Source organism: Passer domesticus, chromosome 31 (assembly GCF_036417665.1).
Source record: "Passer domesticus isolate bPasDom1 chromosome 31, bPasDom1.hap1, whole genome shotgun sequence".
Classification (NCBI taxonomy): domain Eukaryota; kingdom Metazoa; phylum Chordata; class Aves; order Passeriformes; family Passeridae; genus Passer; species Passer domesticus.
The window spans coordinates 476,640-495,397 of record NC_087504.1 but is presented as its reverse complement, the minus strand read 5'-3'; the positions used below and the strand labels follow the sequence as shown (position 1 = coordinate 495,397).

General features: G+C 49.7%; 2 protein-coding genes across 2 annotated transcripts in view; one reads left to right on the top strand and one right to left on the bottom strand.

Annotated features, from left to right (window-relative positions):
- LOC135287768 (zinc finger protein OZF-like) overlaps window positions 1-18,758 on the bottom strand; it is a 218,462-nt gene that overhangs the window by 40,031 nt on the left and 159,673 nt on the right. The window lies entirely within an intron of this gene.
- On the top strand, window positions 5,175-16,950 carry LOC135287762 (TOG array regulator of axonemal microtubules protein 2-like). The gene is made up of 9 exons (XM_064400980.1): window positions 5,175-5,264; window positions 6,812-6,972; window positions 7,423-7,469; window positions 9,359-9,447; window positions 10,416-10,566; window positions 11,662-11,823; window positions 13,958-14,090; window positions 15,667-15,772; window positions 16,511-16,950. Exons 1-9 carry the CDS (start codon window positions 5,175-5,177, stop codon window positions 16,748-16,750), a joined length of 1,179 nt encoding a protein of 392 aa, XP_064257050.1. The 3' UTR covers window positions 16,751-16,950.

Sequence of the window (18,758 nt, the reverse complement as noted above, 5' to 3'; positions counted from 1 at the left end):
AACAATGGAGAGCTTTGCATGGCCAATTACACCCTACAGATACGCTGACCATGTCGGCCCGCTGAACACTGGGGGCATCTAATGCAGAGATCTTTGAATAGATAAGAGAGATGAGACTTGAAGAATAATTTTGCAGATGCAGAAAAAGGGATCAGACCCACGTGTCCCGTGGGTTAGGCTTAGTTCTGCCAAATCAAGGATGATTAGTTTTATCTGCTCTGTTGGAGAGTATTTTAGAATGACCTGCCAAGTGCTATTTCTATGAAGAAAATTTTGAATTGTCAGGAACTGCCAGGGTCAGAAATGTTTTGAGGAAGATGATGTTTATGTTGGGTTTGGATGTCTCTGCAATCAAGAAAGCAGGAAATAAACCCCTGGAACAATGAAGCAGAGCAAAAGTGGAATGTTTGGATGGTCAATTTGTTCCCTAAAGCTATCGGCCAGCTGAATTGTGGACTCATGTACTGGGGAGTGCAGAGCTGCTTTTACTTCCACCGCCTGGTGCCATTGTTTGTGTCCCAGCACTTTGTTTGATGTGAAGAGAAATTAACCAATTCCCACACCAACCAGCTGCAACCCAGAACTGAGTGGGAATTCCAGAAATAAAGGACTTGAAAAGTAGCTTTGGAGAGGGTTTACTTCCTAGACAGTGTGAAACCCTCAGGCGTGGCCAGGCTGGGCTTAAGGCTGGCTGCCCTTGGGAAGGGAAGGGAAAGGGATGGAGTTGGGGTGGGGTTTTGCAGCCATGGAAATGAGAGAACCACGGGCTATTGCATCACAAAGGGGCAGCCCCATGGGCTGTTGTGTCACGAAGGGGCAGCCCCACGCTGGGGCTGTGAAGGCTGTGAAGGTTGTGGCTGGCACGGCCGCAGCGGCAGCAGACGCGTCTGGCTCTGCCTGTCTGTGCCAAGCGCTGGCGATCGGAGTCACCCGGCCTTGTTCTGAGGCTGGGCACCAAGCTCCTGTCGCTGGCTACACTGAGAGTGCTCCCAAATTCAAACCCAGATCCTTCTGCCAGGCAGAAGCACGGGTTCAAAGATGGAGTTTACTGGAAAAGGAAAAACCTCTGAAGGAAAAGGTGAGCATAGGAAGGAGCTGAAAGGCTGAAGCCAAATGGAAAAACAATCCCACCATATTTCAGGGAAAACTGCTCCATGGTGCTCAGTTCTGGGTCAGAGCAGGTGGCTGACAGATACAGATGATCCTGCAAGGATGCCCATGGCATCACAACATTCTGTCATTAGTTTACTCTGCTTTCTCCTTTTTGACAGCAGCCAAATCACTCATACTGTCAGCCAGGACAGGGACTGTGGCCACAGCTGAGCACAGATTGGACATGGTTATGAGACGCAAGTCCTGTTGCTTTCCTTGCCATCAATGTCAGGTCTCACTACAGATAAATTTCCCATTCTTCCTCTGCTTGCTGGTCAGGTCCAACCCTGAGGATGGTATTACAGTGCTACAGAAACACCAATAAGGCCTGCCTGTTGCTGACAGGACTTGGTGGTTTACAGAAATAGCAGTCACAGCAGTGTGGGTTTTTCCTGTGGATTCACAGGCCAGACTGAAGAAGGAGTATTTTCTCCTCTTATCATTGGAGCCTTCGCCTTTTCCCTTCAGACTTGCCAGCTCCATACTGTTCATAGGAATTAAATGCAGGCTAGTTCCATGAAAAATGAACCCAAATAAATTTTCTCTAAAATGAAAAATTATTCCCCTTGAGTGCCACACCCATTAGATATGTTAATGATAAAGGTGGGAATTCACCTAACTTACTTCTTCCCTTGTGAGCATGGCTCAGCCTCACACAGAGGTGAGGGGGTAGAGCTGGGCCAATCTCTGGTGGGAGGAAGGGTCTTGTGGCAGCCCAGCGAGCCTGTGCACATTGCCAGGGAACAGCTGTGCCCTGCATGTGCCCCTGCAATGAGCTGTGCTGCTGCCAGTGCCTGTGGAGCTGGAGGGCTGCTCAGCTGTGGGGCAGGGAGAGGAGCAGGAGCGTGCTTGTGCAGCTGAGCCATTGCTGGAGAGCACAGGGCTCTGGGCTCCCTGCTGTCCCAGGGCAGCCCAGAGGCCAGGGTGCTCCTGTAGCATCCCTGTGGAAGTAGGTCAGGGTTTTCCCCTGGTCTGCCTCAAGTGTCTGCCAGCAAGAGAATGTAGCCCTGTGCAGTTCTTTAGAAGTTTGCAGGGAATGTGTCCCACGAGATATGGAGCTTCAGATGATTTGGGTTTGCATTTTGGTTTCTCTTATATTTTGTGTCTCCACTTTGCAGGCCTGTCTGGCTACCCGCTTGCCAAGAGGTTTTCCCTGGCCAGTCCCTCTATGCTCCTTCCCTCCAAGCCATTGCCTCCCATCCAGAAGAGCTCTCCTTCTACTAAGCCAAGCCTGATATGCAGCAGAGAGCAGGAGAATGGGAAAGATGGCATTGGGTATGCTGAGGGCAGGAGAAAAGAAGAGGAGCTGAGTTCAGAGGGACAAGGACATAAGGTAAGGAGACCAAGCTAAGTGCAGTGTGGTCAATTTTCAGTTTCTGTGCTGTCAGCAGAGCTCTCAGACCTTTTCCCTGGCTGGAACTGTCCCTCTCACTGAAGTTGAACAGGTCCTGATTTGGTTCTTTAGCTGGCCCAGAAATGATGGGATAGAAACAAAGGGTGTGCATCTGCCCCTGCTGCCTCCATTCCCATTCCTAGCCATGGCATGGGGGCCCTGGAGGAACTTGGGCAGGCAGAGACCTTGCAGAGAGCAGCAGGGCAGGGAGCTCTGCTGAACATCCTGAAAGCCAGTGAGGCTGAGATGGTGGATGTGTGGGGGCTGGAGAGCAGCGAGCATCCTGAGAGCTCAGCAGCAGTGTCTGGGCTCAAAGGCTGCTGGGGAAGTGTAGGAGGGAAGGGCAGCAGCAGAAGAAATGAGGGGCTTGAGAAGAGCAGGTTTTGGCCTCCTGCAGAATGGCTTTGTGGGGACATGACTGGAGATCAGCACTGGCTGTGAGGTACCTTAGAGGCAGGGAGTTATAAAGCCTCTCCCATGACATCCAAAATGCCCGTGGAGGCAGTGACACCTCAGAACACCTTGATGTCAAATATGTGAATGCCAGCTGGGAATGAAGCCACTTTTGGAGAAGAGTGAGCACAATGGGAGAGGTGCCAAATATGTGCCATGGTCTCTCCCTCATCATCTCCCTTTCCATTCCCCATCCTGGGCCAAGCTGCTCCATCAGTTTTCCTTGATTTTTCCTGCCAGGACACAGTTAAATGCATTCCTGAATGTCTTGAGGCATGAATGGGGACAAGGCTGCATGCTTGATCTGAGCACTGTGTTCTACTCTTTGCAGGCTTCCTTGCTGTATTCCAGTGGAGGGGATATGAAGAAGGGGTCATTGGGACCACCTCTGATCCCCCCCATAGGCAAGGCAGTAAGTCCCTCTCTTGGCAGTGCTGTGGGCTCTCTGCAAAGCTCTCCGCAGCTGGAATCCCAGGAGTCCCAGGAGATGAGGTAAGCCAAGGTGTCTGCTGCTGCTACAGTGTGCTGTTCATCTCTGTGTTCCCATCCCAAAGTGTGGTTATTTTGCACAGCCAGGTGTCCCATGTATTTAGGCAAACCTCTGTGTATTCCCCATTTTGCCGATCTATGATGACCCAGCACAATGTCAAAGCCAGCACCAATGTGCCAAGAGCAGAGGTGGTGGTGGGGAAGAGGAGGCAGGGCTTCAAAGCACCTCAGGATTGGTCCTCTGCTGGACTTGGCTATTGATTCCCTTTGTAATGGTTGTGCTCTTTTTTGGGAAGTGAATTGCTTGGGTCTGGGTCCTGCAGATATTTGAATGCTGTCATTCTTGACTGCTAACTTCTGCACCCATGAGATTATGTATGGGCCAATACTGGCTACTGGAGAGGGGTCTGCAAATTCAGGTGCTGCTTCTGTAAACATCAGGAATATTTTCTCTGTGCCTGGGCCTCCACTGTGAAATGAGATGCCAGAGAAGTTTTGGGGTATAGATGTATAATCTGATCAATGTTTAATATTTTGATCTGGGCTTAAGATCAAAGCGGGCAAGGTGGTAGACAAGAGTTACAGGACCGTACCTGATGGAAAGATATTGCCTTGGATATGGGAGAGAAAATGTAGCTGTCAAGCTTATCCGAGTGATAACAATAAAGAAGGAGACACAGAAGTATCATTTGAATTGGAAATCTTTGGGAGGGCTTTTAAAGTGCAATCTGAATATACTCCCCTAGCAGCTGAGTTGGAAAAAGCCTTTTTGTTCTTGAAAGAGCCAGGAGGTGTCATAGCATTCTCGGAGACAGCAGTGCTCTGACCACATGTAGCATGAGACTGTCACCAGGTTAAGGCACGAGCAGGCAAAGTCAAGCTTTGGCATCTGTACAAAAGTAGTTGCCCTCCATACAGTCTCGTGTCTCAGCTGAGCAGCTCTTGCTGCTTCAGTGTGGCTGTAGGAGCCACTTGGCTCCAAAAGGAGAGACAGCAGAATTGGGGAGTTAGGATGACAGTTGAGGAATGACTGATGGTGGTGAGGAAGAGGAGGCAGGGCTTCAAAGCACCTCAAGATGAGTCCTCTGCTGGACTTGGCTATTGTTTCACAGAGAGCTTGGCCAGCTCTCTGTGACTCCCGCAATGGAAAGCTTAAGGAAAATTAATCAGCTTTGCATCCTGGTGTGTTTCTGTGCTGCATTTCCTCATTCATCAGAGTGCCCATGCTAAGAATGTTTACATCCTTTCATGATACAGCCATTCCCTCCCTTCTCTTTCTACCTCCTCACGTGTTCATTGTCCTCCATTTTCTCCAGGTCAGGATGCAGCAGCAGAAGCAAGGAGGAGAACTCTGAACATGCAGGTAGGTACAGGGCATGTCTGTCCTAAAAAGACCATTCTGGTCTTGACTCAGAGGTGACATTTGGAATGCTTGGTTAAAACCCATTCTTTTAAAAATTTCTTTAAATGCATTTCAGTTTTTTGATGGGCTCAGTGGACTCTCCCAGAGCCCAGTCACTGGGAGTGTTCTCTGGTGGTGCAGTGAAAATTCCTCCACTTTGCAGGCGTGACTAGGTTCATTTTCTCCAAGTCTTTCCGGCCATGTCCCTCTTCGCTCCTTCCCTCAAAGCCATTGCCTCCCATCAGGATCAGCTCTCCTTCTTCTAACAATAATAAAATGTACAGCATGGAGAAAGAGAACAAGCAAAGTGGCACTGGCTATGATAATGACAGTAGAAAACACCAGGAGCAGAGTTCAGAAGAAAAATGTTATAAGGTAAGGAGACCAAACTACGTCCTGTGCAGTAGATTTTCAGTTTATGTGCTGGAGGCAGAGATTGGAGATCTTTTCCTGTGGTGTGACCTCAGGGAAGCAGCTGAGCCAAAGAAGAGCTCAGCTGGACACTGTGCTTCAGGCTGTCTCTGCAGTGGCTGTGGAGTGCAGACTTCATATCCTCAGCATGTGTCAATAACAGGAGAGGTCTTTGAATGGTTTCTGGGCTCTGTTGTGGTTCCTCCTCTGTCTCATGGCTGAGAAAACACCAGCAGCAGCTAAAGTTGAGCAGCTAAAGTTGTCCAATCTGGACAAGCTGTCCTTCTAGATTTAGTAACCTCTGGGTATCTGTGAGCCATGTCTATGTCTTGGTGGTGTTTTTTGTCAGCTGTGTCTGGTTGGGATGGAAAAAGGTCTTTGCTGGAGCAGGCAGTCCTGCAAAGTCAGTTCCAGGTTGTCTCAGCTTTTGACTTGTACAGCCATGCCCTCTGCACAGTTGTCTCTGCTGCTATTTCTAGACATCATCAGCTTCTGCGCAGCTGTGTGCTGTGGCATGGCTTTGTCCAGAGGGAAGGGGTGGGAAGTGGCCATGGGGAGAGCAGCCCAGAGCCCAGGCACACAATTGCCTTGGCAGCAGGGCCAGGAGCTGCAGTTGTTTTGGGTTTGCCATGGGGTGCAGAGGAGGCAGATGAACAAGAGTTTTGGTAGACAAAATGTCCAATCAAAGGCTTGGATACTTGATTTCAGCCTTGCTGAGAAAGGGCCCAGTGTCTCCGTGAGAGGAAGTGACCCTCTCACTGAAGTTGAACAGGTCCTGATTTGGTTCTTTAGCTGGCCCAGAAATGATGGGATACAAACAAAGAGTGTGCATCTGCCCCTGCTGCCTCCATTCCCATTCCTGGCCATGGCATGGGGGCCCTGGAGGAACTTGGGCAGGCAGAGACCTTGCAGAGAGCAGCAGGGCAGGGAGCTCTGCTGAACATCCTGAAAGCCAGTGAGGCTGAGATGGTGGATGTGTGGGGGCTGGAGAGCAGCGAGCATCCCGAGAGCTCAGCAGCAGCGTCTGGGCTCAAAGGCTGCTGGGGAAGTGTAGGAGGGAAGGGCAGCAGCAGAAGAAATGAGGGGCTTGAGAAGAGCAGGTTTTGGCCTCCTGCAGAATGGCTTTGTGGGGACATGACTGGAGATCAGCACTGGCTGTGAGGTACCTTAGGGACAGGGGGAGAATAGTGATCTAAACCCATTCCCATGACACCCTATACTCCAGGTGGAGGCAGTGGCACCTCAGAACATTTTGATGTCAAATATGTGAATTCCAGCTGGGAATGTAGAAAACTGAGCACAAGGGGAGAGGTGCAAAATGTGTGCCCTGGGATCTCCCTCACCACTTCCCTTTCCTAGGTCAACATTCCCCATCCTAGGCCAAGCTGCTCCATCAGTTTGCCTTGTCTTTTCCTGCCAGGTCACAGTTAAATGCACATCTAAATGTCTTGAGGCATGAATGGGGACAAGGCTGCATGCTTGATCTGAGCACTGTGTTCTACTCTTTGCAGGCTTCCTTGCTGTATTCCAGTGGAGGGGATATGAAGAAGGGGTCATTGGGACCACCTCTGATCCCCCCCATAGGCAAGGCAGTAAGTCCCTCTCTTGGCAGTGCTGCGGGCTCTCTGCAAAGCTCTCCGCAGCTGGAATTCCAGGAGTCCCAGGAGATGAGGTAAGCCAAGGTGTCTGCTGCTGCTGCAGTGTGCTGTTCATCTCTGTGTTCCCATCCCAAAGTGTGGTTATTTTGCACAGCCAGGTGTCCCATGTATTTAGGCATTTTGCCGATCTATGATGACCCAGCACAATGTCAAAGCCAGCACCAATGTGCCAAGAGCAGAGGTGGTGGTGGGGAAGAGGAGGCAGGGCTTCAAAGCACCTCAAGATGAGTCCTCTGCTGGACTTGGCTATTGTTTCACACAGAGCTTGGCCAGCTCTCTGTGACTCCTGCAATGGAAAGCTTAAGGACAATGAATCAGCTTTGCATCCTGGTGTGTTTCTGTGCTGCATTTCCTCATTCATCAGAGTGCCCATGCTCCGGCGGTTTTCCTCCTTTCATGGTACAGCCATTCCCTCCTTTCTCTTTCTACCTCCTCACATGTTCATTGTCCTCCATTTTCTGCAGGCCAAGATCCAGCAGCAGAAGCAAGGAGGAAAACTCTGAACATGCAGGTAGGTACAGGGCATGTCTGTCCTAAAATGACCATTTTGGTCTTGACTCAGAGCTGACATTTGCAAAGCTTGATTAAAACGCATTCTTTTAAAAATTTCTTTAAATGCATTTCAGTTTTTTGATGGGCTCAGTGGACTCTCCCAGAGTCTAGTCACTGGGAGTATTCTCTGGCAGTGCAGTGAAAATTCCTGCAGTCTGAAGTGTTGAGTGGCAGGAGCTGGAGTAGTACCTCGTGGCCCTGGAAATGCAGTGCAGGAAAAGGAAATATTCCTCTCCATTCTGCACATGCCTTTTATCTCCCTGCAGCCTTCCTAATGTCACAATTAGTAAGGAAAACAAGGCATTTAGCACAAAATGAGAAATGTTCCCACTTCTTCCTCCTGCTTTTGTAGCAGAAAACCTTTCCTTGGGGCACTTTCTGAGCTGAACCCTTTGAGACGGGATGGACATTAATGGACATTGCCTGGTTTTGTATTGGCAGAAATAGAGAAACCTCCTCTGACAGAATGTCCCTATAAATTTTCCTGTCAGGGAGAAGGAGCCTTCCAAATGGATGCATCCTATGCAGGGTCTGAGTTTGTCATCCTGTGACAGCACAAGCCCAAAGCCACCTATGGCAGGTTCATCATGACAAATCTCTTCCCTGGCTCTCTGCCTGTGTCAGTGTTGCAGGCTGAGGCTGGGGGAGGAGATGCCTTCTGCCTTGTCCTCCCTCCCTGCCTTGCCTGATCCCTGACAAGTGGAATTGTGCCAGACAAAATGCGGTCTCTGGTGCATCTGGCTCAGCCAATGCTTTCAAGTTGAAAGCCCCAATGACACTGTTGTTGTTCCTCTGCCATCTCTGGCTGTGTCATGATGGGACAGATGAGACTTGAAGAAATAATTCTGCTGATGCAGAAGAAGAGATCAGATGACCTGGTCCCTTTGCTCCGGGTTAGTTCTGGCAAATCCTGGGTACAGCCCCTTTGGAATGACTCCTTAATTGCTGATGTGCAGCTGGAATGCTTAATGCAGCTAGGGAGAAGTATTGCTCAGTAAGGAAGGTGACATTTTTTTCTGGACTCATTCTGGACTAGAAATGACCTATATCATTAATCCTTAGCTGGCCCACTTTTATTACTGACTGAAGCATTCTACAGGGTGAAGGAATCCCATTTTATGACAGGGATTCCTCTCAAACTGCTTGGCTGCTGTATGAATTTACCCTCTGTGAAGCCATGTAAAGAATTAGTTCTCTTAGCTCTAACAGCTCTGTTGGAGAGTATTTCAGAATGAGCTCCATTGTTCTTCTTGCAATTAGAAAATCAGCCTTTAATCAGGCTGGCCCAAAATTGGCCCAGTCTCATACAGTTCAGAAGGAAACCCTCGGGGAAAATGAATTATCTGGTGCCAAGAACACAGTTCATGTTTGGGCAACACTCCTGCAATGCTAAGTTTTTCTTTGCATGTCCTCTAAAATATTCCAACAAAGAGAAGAAAATGTTGCTCTAAATGCATCCAGGTATTAGAACCTGGGACTTTTAGGAACCAAAAGAAGATGCTTACTAATATCAGCATGAATAAGAGCAGATAAGAATTGCTGTCAAGAGCAATCTCCATCTCTGCCCATCTCTGTCAGACACAGAGGCTCTCCAGCATCCAGGGGCTGGGGCCTTCATCATGCAGCAGGTTTCAGTCTGCTGGCCAGCAGAGTAATGTCATGTGTGCTGCCAGTAGTCCATCTCTTGGGAGAGGCTCTAGGCATTGTACCTTGCTGCTCTCAGTCACAGTCTCTGTGTCTTCTGAGGGCTCTGCAATCTGGAACCTGTCTTGCCTGTTGTCCAGCATTGTGGTTTTGGGGGCTTGACATCTGCCAGAGATTTACATGAACCTTTGCTTTCATTTCCAGGCCTCTCACTGAGCCAGGCCAAGGAGATGGATCATCACACTGATCCTGGTCTTATGCGTGACACAGACCTGAGGGAAGGTTTTGGAAAGGTAAGGGAGAAGGACAGGGATGAGCAGAATTCCTTTCCAGTGGCGGTTTAGTGCTTGGCCCAAAATGTCACTAAAAATCATAATCATCCTCTCCTGGGCAATGTGGATTCTCTTGGGAATATATTTGACAACTAGAGAGCAATTGCTTGGCTGTTTCCAGTGGTGTCAAGGTGCCTGGTTTGGAGATGGTGCTAAGGTCATGTCAGAAGCATTCTTTATGTGCAAAGGCTGTTTTAGAGAAGTTCTGAATGACAGAATAAGCTACACATCAGTGAATGTAAGCAAAGTGCATCCTCGGAAGCAGAGAAGCAAAGATTCTAATGTTGTGTGTAAGCAAGGCTGCAAAAGAAAATGGGAGAGTTTGATTTTTTCCTGGTTACCTTTCTGGCTGTATGTCACAGCCCTCTCATTCTCAAGTTTTCTGCTCATTAACAGCAGTGTTTCTGCAGCTTGTTTTCATATGACTCCGCATTTTGGTCTCCTGATGTCAGAGACCAAGTCCTTCAGAGTCCTTTAGAGCTGAGTCCTTCAGAAGCCAGGAAGTGAGAAACAGCTGCAATTCCTGGCCATGAGTGTTAAGCAACAGCTAATTACCCCTCCTTGCTGGATATTGCACATTGTTTTTATTCTCCTGCCATGGCCCATAGGAACTGTACTGCCTGCTCACTGGCCGTGTCAGCTCTTCCTCTGTCTTGGAGCACTCCTATGACCTTCATGCTTCAAGCAGGGCTTCCTGACATAGGCTGCAGTTGGAGCAGTGTAAGGTTGTGGCACAGAAATGTTCCACCTGGTTGTGTGTAATTGCCAAGGTGAGGACGGGAGACATTCCTCTGAAACTTTTGGAATGTCTATGGAGCTGCATTGAAACCTATGGCACTCTGTGGACTCTGTACTCTGTGTTCCTGAGGAGATGTGTCTGGTTTGTGTGTCTCTCCTTACAGTCTATGATGCATTTCCATTGCACCTAGATCCGTGCTGCATTGTGCATGTTGGCTCAAAAGAACTTAGAGCGGAAGGATGCAGAGCTTTTGGAGAGAGAGATGAAGAAAAGGAGGCAAAGGAAAACATCCTTGCAGCCCATTCTGGAGACAGTTGAGCCCGGGGATGAAGCTGAAGCAAGTAAGTGGTGGCTACACTTGTGGTGGTCCTTTTTGACCACTTGCTTGCCCTTTGCAGTGTTGCAGTCAGACTGGGGGACTGTTCCACTTGCATTTGAGTGGAAGCTTGCTTGGGATTTAATTCTGTTTCTGAAAGAAAAATACAGGGGCATGAAGTGTCTTGCCCATGGCCTCAGTGAGTCAGTAACAGAATATCAGTTTCCCCCCTTCACCTCGAAAGTCTTTCAGAGTAGAAAATTCTGTCTTGCAAAGCACACTAGAGCTTCAGACTCTCTCCTGGAGAGCAGCCTCCAGGCAAGGTGAGTCCAAAAGAATGCTTTTCAGCCAGGGTTCCACCTAGAAGAAACAAAGTTCCATTCCTTCTAATGAAAACAACAGAGATCCTTCTCCTGCCACTCCCTGCTGAGGAGCTGGTGCTGTAGAGCTGTGCTGAAGCCCCCAGGCAGTGCTTCTGCTGTAGCCCCGGGAGCAAGCAGCGTTCCCGACTGAATCCCGGCCGAGGGGCTCTGCCTGCAGGGCTGTGAGCACTGCCCAAGGGCGGCAGCAGGGCCCTCAGGAGGCAGCACTCAGCCCCAGGGCAGCACGCAAGGTTATCTGCACTTTCTCTGGTAACTTCCCCTGCCAGCCTCTGGAACAGGAAAACAAAAACAAAGCAGTACTGGGTTTCCTTGTTTCTTAGGGGAAGCATTACTGCAATTTGGTTTGAAGCTAGAAGAGAGTAGATTTAAAGTAGATATTAGAGATATTTTTTTAAAGGAAGGGGATTAAAAGCTGGAAGGGTTTGCCCAGAGAAGCTGTTGTTGGTCCATCCTTGAAGGTGTTCAAGGCCAGCTTACATGGGGCCCTGGGGAACCGGATCAGGATGAAGATGTCCCTGCTCACAGGGGTTGGACTAGATGGTGCCTAAAGGTGCCTTCCAACCCAAACTCTTCTAGGAATCTGTGATTCTTTTTCCCATATTAGTGTGCCATTGTTATATGTGAAGTTCTTTGGGATAACAAAGAGATGTTACCCAGCTCTGGCAAGTTTTCTCGCCCTTTCCATCATTACCTTATCTAGTGCCTTGCACTTAGAAGCTCCTCTTTGGTCCCTGCAGGCTTTAGCCTCCCACCTGTTGATGGCACAGGTTCTAGAGTGCAGAGAAAACAGCCTGGTAGTGCCTTGAAGAAGAAGGTCTTGAAGAAGCAGGACAATGTGTCCTTACTGCCCAATAGGCCCATCATCCATGGGGATGGCAGCTTCCCACGCAGCTCCTCAGGTAAGCCTGCTCCATGGCAGCTTTCTCCACACAGGGTTTCCCTTGCACAAGGAGTACAAACTGCCTCCTGCCTCAGCCAGCACAGCTGGGATCTTGGGTCCATAGTCTGTCCTGAGAACGAACAGCAAATCTACTTTTGAGTTACTCCAGCTTGGGAGTGCTGGAGCAGTGGTTCTTAGAGCTCTGTTGGAAAGTTGAGCTGAATCAAGTAGTGTAAAGGCCTGAGCTCTGGCTTTTGCCCATCCTGATAGTCCAAACTACAGCACTGGTGCCAGGAGGCAGCACTGGTGGCTGCAGGGTGAGCGGCAGGGCAGTCTGCCAGGGTGTGCTCACCGTGCACCTGCGAGAACCACCACCATCAGTTGTTCACTCACCATCTGGCCCTCTGCCTGTGCTGCTGTCCAGTTCTGCAGCCAGCTTGTCTGCTATCCCAGCAAGGGCTGTCTCTGCAGGGCAGTCAGCAGCTTGGTGCAGTCGTGCTGCTGCTGCTCCCAGAAGTGCCTGAAGGCTCCTCGTTGCTGCCATCCCACAGTCTGCAGTGCCAAGAGGGAACAAGCAGTGCCTCCTGTGTCACCCAGCAAATACAGCAGCCGTGTGCAGCCGATGACACCAGGAGGGACTGCCTGCTGCTCCCAGGCTGTTTGCTGCCTGCAGGAAATACACAGCAGACAGTCCCTAGTGGCTCCTGTCTCTCCTTTGTGGGCACCCTGCCTGTGCTGTGATCCCAAGCAGGGTGAGATAAGAAGATGGCAGCTAGGAGTGATACTTCAATGCTCTTTTCTAGTGATGCTGCTTCCATGCCCAGAATTGACCAGAACTAGCCTGAGGTGGCTCTCCATTCATACTGAATCCAGATGTGTATGCCTACATACTTCTGCAGTAACATCACTGGTGTCAGTGGCTGGGGTACCTCAGGGACACCCAGATTAGCTCCTGTCTGAATATTTTTCTTGTTATGGTTCCTCCATACTTGGTGAGAATATGCAAGGTAGCACAAAAACCCTATAAAGTCTAGGACAGTTCATCAAGATTCTGTGCAATATTTATACTCCATCATTGTAGACAGCTGAAATATTTTCATCTACACATTAGAAAATGAGCTTTTTAGTGCACAACATGAAATTTTTGATTGACAGTGCTTTTGATGACAAATGGGTTTCATAAGAAATGCATTTATCATCTGATTTTCTTCATACCCTGTAAGTTTTTTTCCTTACCATAAAATTTAATTAAGGCAAACCCAGGTCAACTGATCAACAAGAGAGTGTGTCTGCCAACAATGTGGATCTGTATTTGCATATTTTTATCCTCAGAATGCATTTGGAAACCTTTTTAATCAACTGTCTAGTCTGGAAATTACATTTTTCCACAAGAGAAAGCTTAGAACCTACTGAGTTTGCAAACACATCCATTAGATGACCAATTTCACCTCAGCATCTTTGAAATACAGGCAGTGTGCACCTCTGAAAGTGTACAGATTGATGATGTTTGGAAAGAACAACATCCATAAAGTACTCCCTTCCCAATAGTAGGGATACTAAAATGTATGTGCACTCAGCTGCCTGCTGTCTAGAATATTTGCAGTCCGTGGGAACAGAGGCGCTGTCAGGTGGGAAGGGTCAGGTATGGCTGTTCCCTGGTAGCTGCTCCGTGAGGATTGAGCCGGGCCCAGCAGGGCTGGCCTGTTCAGGCTTGGCTTGGTGCTGTCTCCAGGCAGCTGCAGGTTTCTCCTCAGGGAGCTGCAGAGGGCCCCTGTCCTCAGGGCTGGGGAAATCAGGGTGCTGAGACAAGAGGGGCACTGAGGGGTTCCCTCCTGGGCAGCGAGTGCTGCTGCTCAGCACTGTCTGGCAGGGAGCGGGAGCTCTGCGGGCACAGGAACCTGCCGCTGGCCGTGGCACCTGTGGCCCTGGGGAGCTGGGGCTGCGGGGCAATTGTCAGGTTTAGCCTCGAGCTGTGCCCAGCTGGGGGGCTGGGAGAAAGCAAGGAGCCCCAGGAGCCAGAGAGCAGGGAAGTCTCTGAGCCAGTGCCAGCTGGCACCACAGGGAACCCTGGCTGGGAGATGGGGCTGCAGGCCGCTCCATGGCGGGGTGCCTTGCCCGGGCCGCAGCGCCCATGGCCGACCCTCTCCTTGCAGTGACCTCGCAGACGGCCACTGGTGCCCAGCGCCGAGAGGAGCCGCTCCGTGGGCATGGGCAGAAGGACAGAGCCTCTCCAGACCCACAGCACTCCTTGCTGGAGGCACTCTCCTTGCTCAGCAGCGATGACTGGTAAGAAAGGCCTTGTTCACTCTGTGTCCCTCTTGGCATTAACGTAGGTTAGAATCATGTCTTGCTAGTACCTCTGAGCCCCCGAGAGCCCAGAGTGGACAAAGGGCACTCGTGAAACCAGAGCAGTGAGAGGATAAAGATTTGAGAGCAGCCTTTTCTTGGCCTTGCTCTGCAGCACTGCTCCAGCTGCAGCAGCTCCGTGCTGTTTCCTTGCTTTGCCTGTTGCTCCATGGAGCTGCAAAGGAAACCTTGAGGGGATGGCAGAAGTTTTGAGTGTAGAGATTTGGGTGCCTTGGGCCACTGGCCCAGTGGGACTGAGTAAGATTCCTCTCTGCCCCCACTGCTGACAGCAATGGCAGGTGACAGCGTCTCCCTGTGACCTCCTGCATGGGAGTCCCAGAAGCAGGTCCAGGGAGTTCCTCCAGGGAGTTGTGCTGTCCAGTCCCTCAGCCTCTCATTACTCCTGAAGGGCTCATGGCAGAAGAGAAGGAAAAAGAAATGAAATCCTCTAGGAATCTTGCACTTTTGGAATTCAACTTTTTCCTTCTCACTGCTTCATATGGGCCTGAGATGTTTTGTCAATACTCACCATGTGTCCCAAAATTATACACAGGCAGAAGGAGGCCCAGAGGTGATAACCCTACAAATGTTAGGTGATATTGGTTTTCTTTTTAATGTCCTTTTGATCACTCCCCGGTAGATACTTCATTCACACAGGGGTAAGGACTCCATTCACACTGGGATGAGCATGAAAAATCTGCCACAATGCATCTCCTTGTGCAGTAACCTTTGTTTTGTCCTTTCTCATGGGTGCCCTGTGAGGTGCAGAGAGCTTCTGCAGGTGTGGGGGTCCAGATAATGCTCAGGGGTGCCAGTGGGATCAGTCGCCAGCCCTGTGCTGCAGCCCTGATGCCTCACATTCCTTCCTGTAGCTGAGGCCCTGCACAAAGTGCTGAGAGACAGAGTTGTTTGCACCTTTTAAATAACACGTTGCTGTTGTGGGGGTTGTTTTAGGTAGGGGGTTTTGGGAAAAGCCAGAGTTTCAACAGTTCTTGCTCAGAGGTGGAATCTTCTGGGACATCCTGCTGCTTTTTGGGGGAATATGTGAGGTGGAGTGGAGGGGGTGACAGAGAGAGGCCTAGATGGCAGAGGGGAAACTCAGCTCCAGAGTGCCAGTGCCGACTCTCAGTGCTGAACTGCCTGCTGGGGCTGACAAAAAAGGAAAATGCCCCAATAACAGCTCGGTGGGACTGTGTCTCAGGGACAGGCACAGGGAGGTGACAAGAAACAGCAGTTTGGTCTGGTCTACAGCTTCTAGGAAGCAGTGCCAGGGGGGCATCATGTGCCAGAGATTTCAGAAAGGCTGTCTGCTTAAATGGCCACTCTGAAACCCCTCTATTCACCTCTTGGATTTCTGTAGGCTTTTGACAGCCATATCATCCTGTGGCAACCTTTTCCACAACTAAATTAAGTACTCCTTGAAAAGCACCTCCCATTGTTTGACTGAGCTGCCAGCCTGATAATCTCAGAGGGTGCTGCCTTGGTGGAGAGAAAAAATCAATCTTCTGCCTTTCAGGGAGCTGAAGGAGAAGGGACTCTACAACATCAAACACCTGGCTGGGTCCCATTCAGAGGTCCTGCTGTGTAGACTTCATGACGTTTGCTTGGCAGTTACCAGCGAGGTGAGAACATTGTTCTGAATTGTCCCACATACTTCATACATGGTGTGTAGAGTAGGTATGTGCTTGTTCATCTCCATGTGTGCTCAGGGTCTGCCTTCATTTCTGCTTTTAGACCTTCTATTTCTAATTTCTGTCAGCTATCTGTAGGATCTGTGGGTACATGTAGCTGTATTTACTGGTAGGTCGGGTGTCTGACACGTGTCTTTGAGTGTGGTGCCTTTATAATGCAATGTGCAAATGCAGAAACTGAGACACTAATGAGGTTATTTGCCAGAGTCCCAGTCTCTGCCCAAGCTGTAATTCAACACTGCAAATTGGTCTCTGGGTCTGAGCCTGTGTTTTCTGTTTCCTGGCTGAGTGCTTCAGCTGCTGGTGTTGTTTTTTGAACAGGAGCACCTGACTCTTCTATCTTTATGATTTGTGCTTTTATGATTTGAAAGCAGCCCTTGCTTCAGTTTTCTAGTCAAAGGGCTTAAAATCAAAGCTGTGAACATTTTAGAAGAGTTAAGTAGAACACTTGAATGAAATAATTTTTTTTAGGCCTGCAGTAAGCAGGTCTGAGACCAGAAATTGGTGCCAGAGTAAAAGCCTTTCTGTGCTTGTGCTCTCCTGCTCTTACTGTACTTTGATGTTCCTCTGGACACAGTGGGATGTGTTGTCATTTTCTGGGACTTCTGTTGCAGGCAACTGGTTTTCTTTTCAAGGTGATTCTTATGTTTCCCCTCATGACTTGTCCAGGTGGCCAACCTCCGTTCCAAGGTGTCCTACTCTGCAATTGTCACTCTGGGAGAGCTCTTTGCGACCTTGAAGAAGAACATGGACTCTGAGGTGGATGAGGTTGCTCGGGTCCTTCTGCAGATGGTGTCCAACTCCCCAGAATTTGTTCAGAAAGCAGCCAGTCAGACCCTGGGGATCATGGTGGAGAATGTGACTCCTGCACGAGCAATGACTGCTCTCATGGACATGGGAGTCAAGTAGGTTGTTCTTCTTTTAGTGATATTCTTCACCTTCTAGTGTGTGGGAGGGAGAAGGGATGAGACAGAGAATGGGAATGGTGGGAGGGAAGGGTCCTGTATGCTGCATCTTCTGTGAACTCAGTGACTTCATTCTCCAATCAACATCATTTCTCTCTTCTTGTCACCTGTTTCTGCCCTCCTGCAGCCTATTAGTTCTCAGAATCCCAGAACTTTAGAATATGGGGAGTTGGAAGGGGCCCATCAGGACCATTGAGTCCACTCCTGGCCTTGCACAGAAGAACCCAAGGGTCACACCAAGTGCCTGAGATTGTTGTCCAAATGTTTCTTCAACTCTGTCAGGCTTGGTGCTGTGACCACTGCCCTGGGGAGGCTGTTCCAGTGCCCAACCTCCCTCTGGGTGAAAAACCATTTTCCTGATACCCAGATGAAAGCTCCTCTGACTCAGCTTCCTGCTGCTTCCTGGAGTTCTCCCAGGCTGTCAGATTTTCCTAGCTGTGGTGACTGGTGGGGAAGTGAAAGTGCCTGCAAAGGCTGAGGATAGAGCCTTGTGCTTTTGTGACAAGAGGGACAATTGCAATTGCAGCTGTGAGTGGTGTTTGGTATTTCACAGCACTAACCACAGGGGCCCTGGGAAAACCATGTCTCCTCATGATGCCATTAGCTTGAGAAAGGAGGAGGGTACTTGCTGGGGCGTGGAGCACATGGAGGACAATCTGCTGGGTGTGGCACAGCCTGCACAGCAGGTGCAGCTCCTGCCAAAAGGAGTCTTGTATGACTGTCCTGGCCATAGAACTCTACTTTCTATTCAAACTCATGTTTCATGTTAGCCTTGGGATGATGAATCACTTTAAAGGCACCTTCACAGCCTGACTGCCATGGGACAGTTGAAGCACATGCTGCCTTAAATGTTGGTGCTGGGCCTGGTAGTTCCCAAGAGACACTCTCTAGAACAGGACAGCCTGGCTAAACTGCCTGTCCCTCCTTTCCTCAGCTTTGGAATAGGGTAAAACATTCAGATGTATCCATTGCCAAGCCTCACAGAAGAAACAGGCTGCATTGCTGGATATTCTGCAACTTCATGGCCCACAACATGTTTTCCCTGCATTTGTTTTTTTCCAAAGGTCTGCAGATTTGGGGATCATGGGTGGAAAGAGCCTCAATCCCGCTGCAGCTCTGTGTACTGGGTGCCCTCTGATGGGTCAGCATGAAGTGTCTTTAATTTCTAAATCATTAATGTGTAATCTATTTCCTTAATCTTTCTCAGAGTAAATACTGTGAAAGGAGCTGGGTATCAGAGAGTGCAGGGAGACTGAATTCCTCCCTCTGCCTTGCAGGCAGTCCTTCTGTACAATGCTAGCTTTGTGTTTACCTGAGTTCAGAACCTTCTAGCGGTGTCTAAAGTTGCAGGGAGAAGCCAGGCCTCCTTCCCCCAGCAAGGACAGGGAGCAGGCTCTGGCCAAGGCCTGTGCTGCTGCTGCTCCTTCTCCCTGTGCCCCAGGGTTTGCTCTCTCCTTCCCAGGAGCCGCCACGCCCAGGTGCGGAAGTGTGGGGCCGAGCTCCTCCTGTCCCTGATGGAGAGAATTGGAGTCACAAAGCTGGCAGGCACAGCCAGGGCTGAGAGGCTGGCACACGTGGCAGGGACGCTTGCTCAGGACTGTCACCAGGACACAAGGTAATGATCTTCATTTCACCTCCTAAAACAGGAAAAGCCTTTTGTGCCTGGCTATAAAGGTAAAACCCCATAAGAGTGGAAACTAATGGAAATATGAAGTTCCCTCACTGTGTGAATAAGGCTCATAGAAGCATGGAATATGCTGAGTTGGAAGGGACCCATCAGGGTCATCGAGTCCATCTCCCGGCCATGTGCAGTGACCCCAAGAGTCACTGCATGTGCTTGAGAGCATTGTCCAACAAAGGCTTCTGGAGCTCTGTCAGCCTTGGTGCTGTGACCATTGCTCTGGCTTGCCTGGGCAAATGACTGTACTGGGTAACCTGAGGTTGGCCAGCAG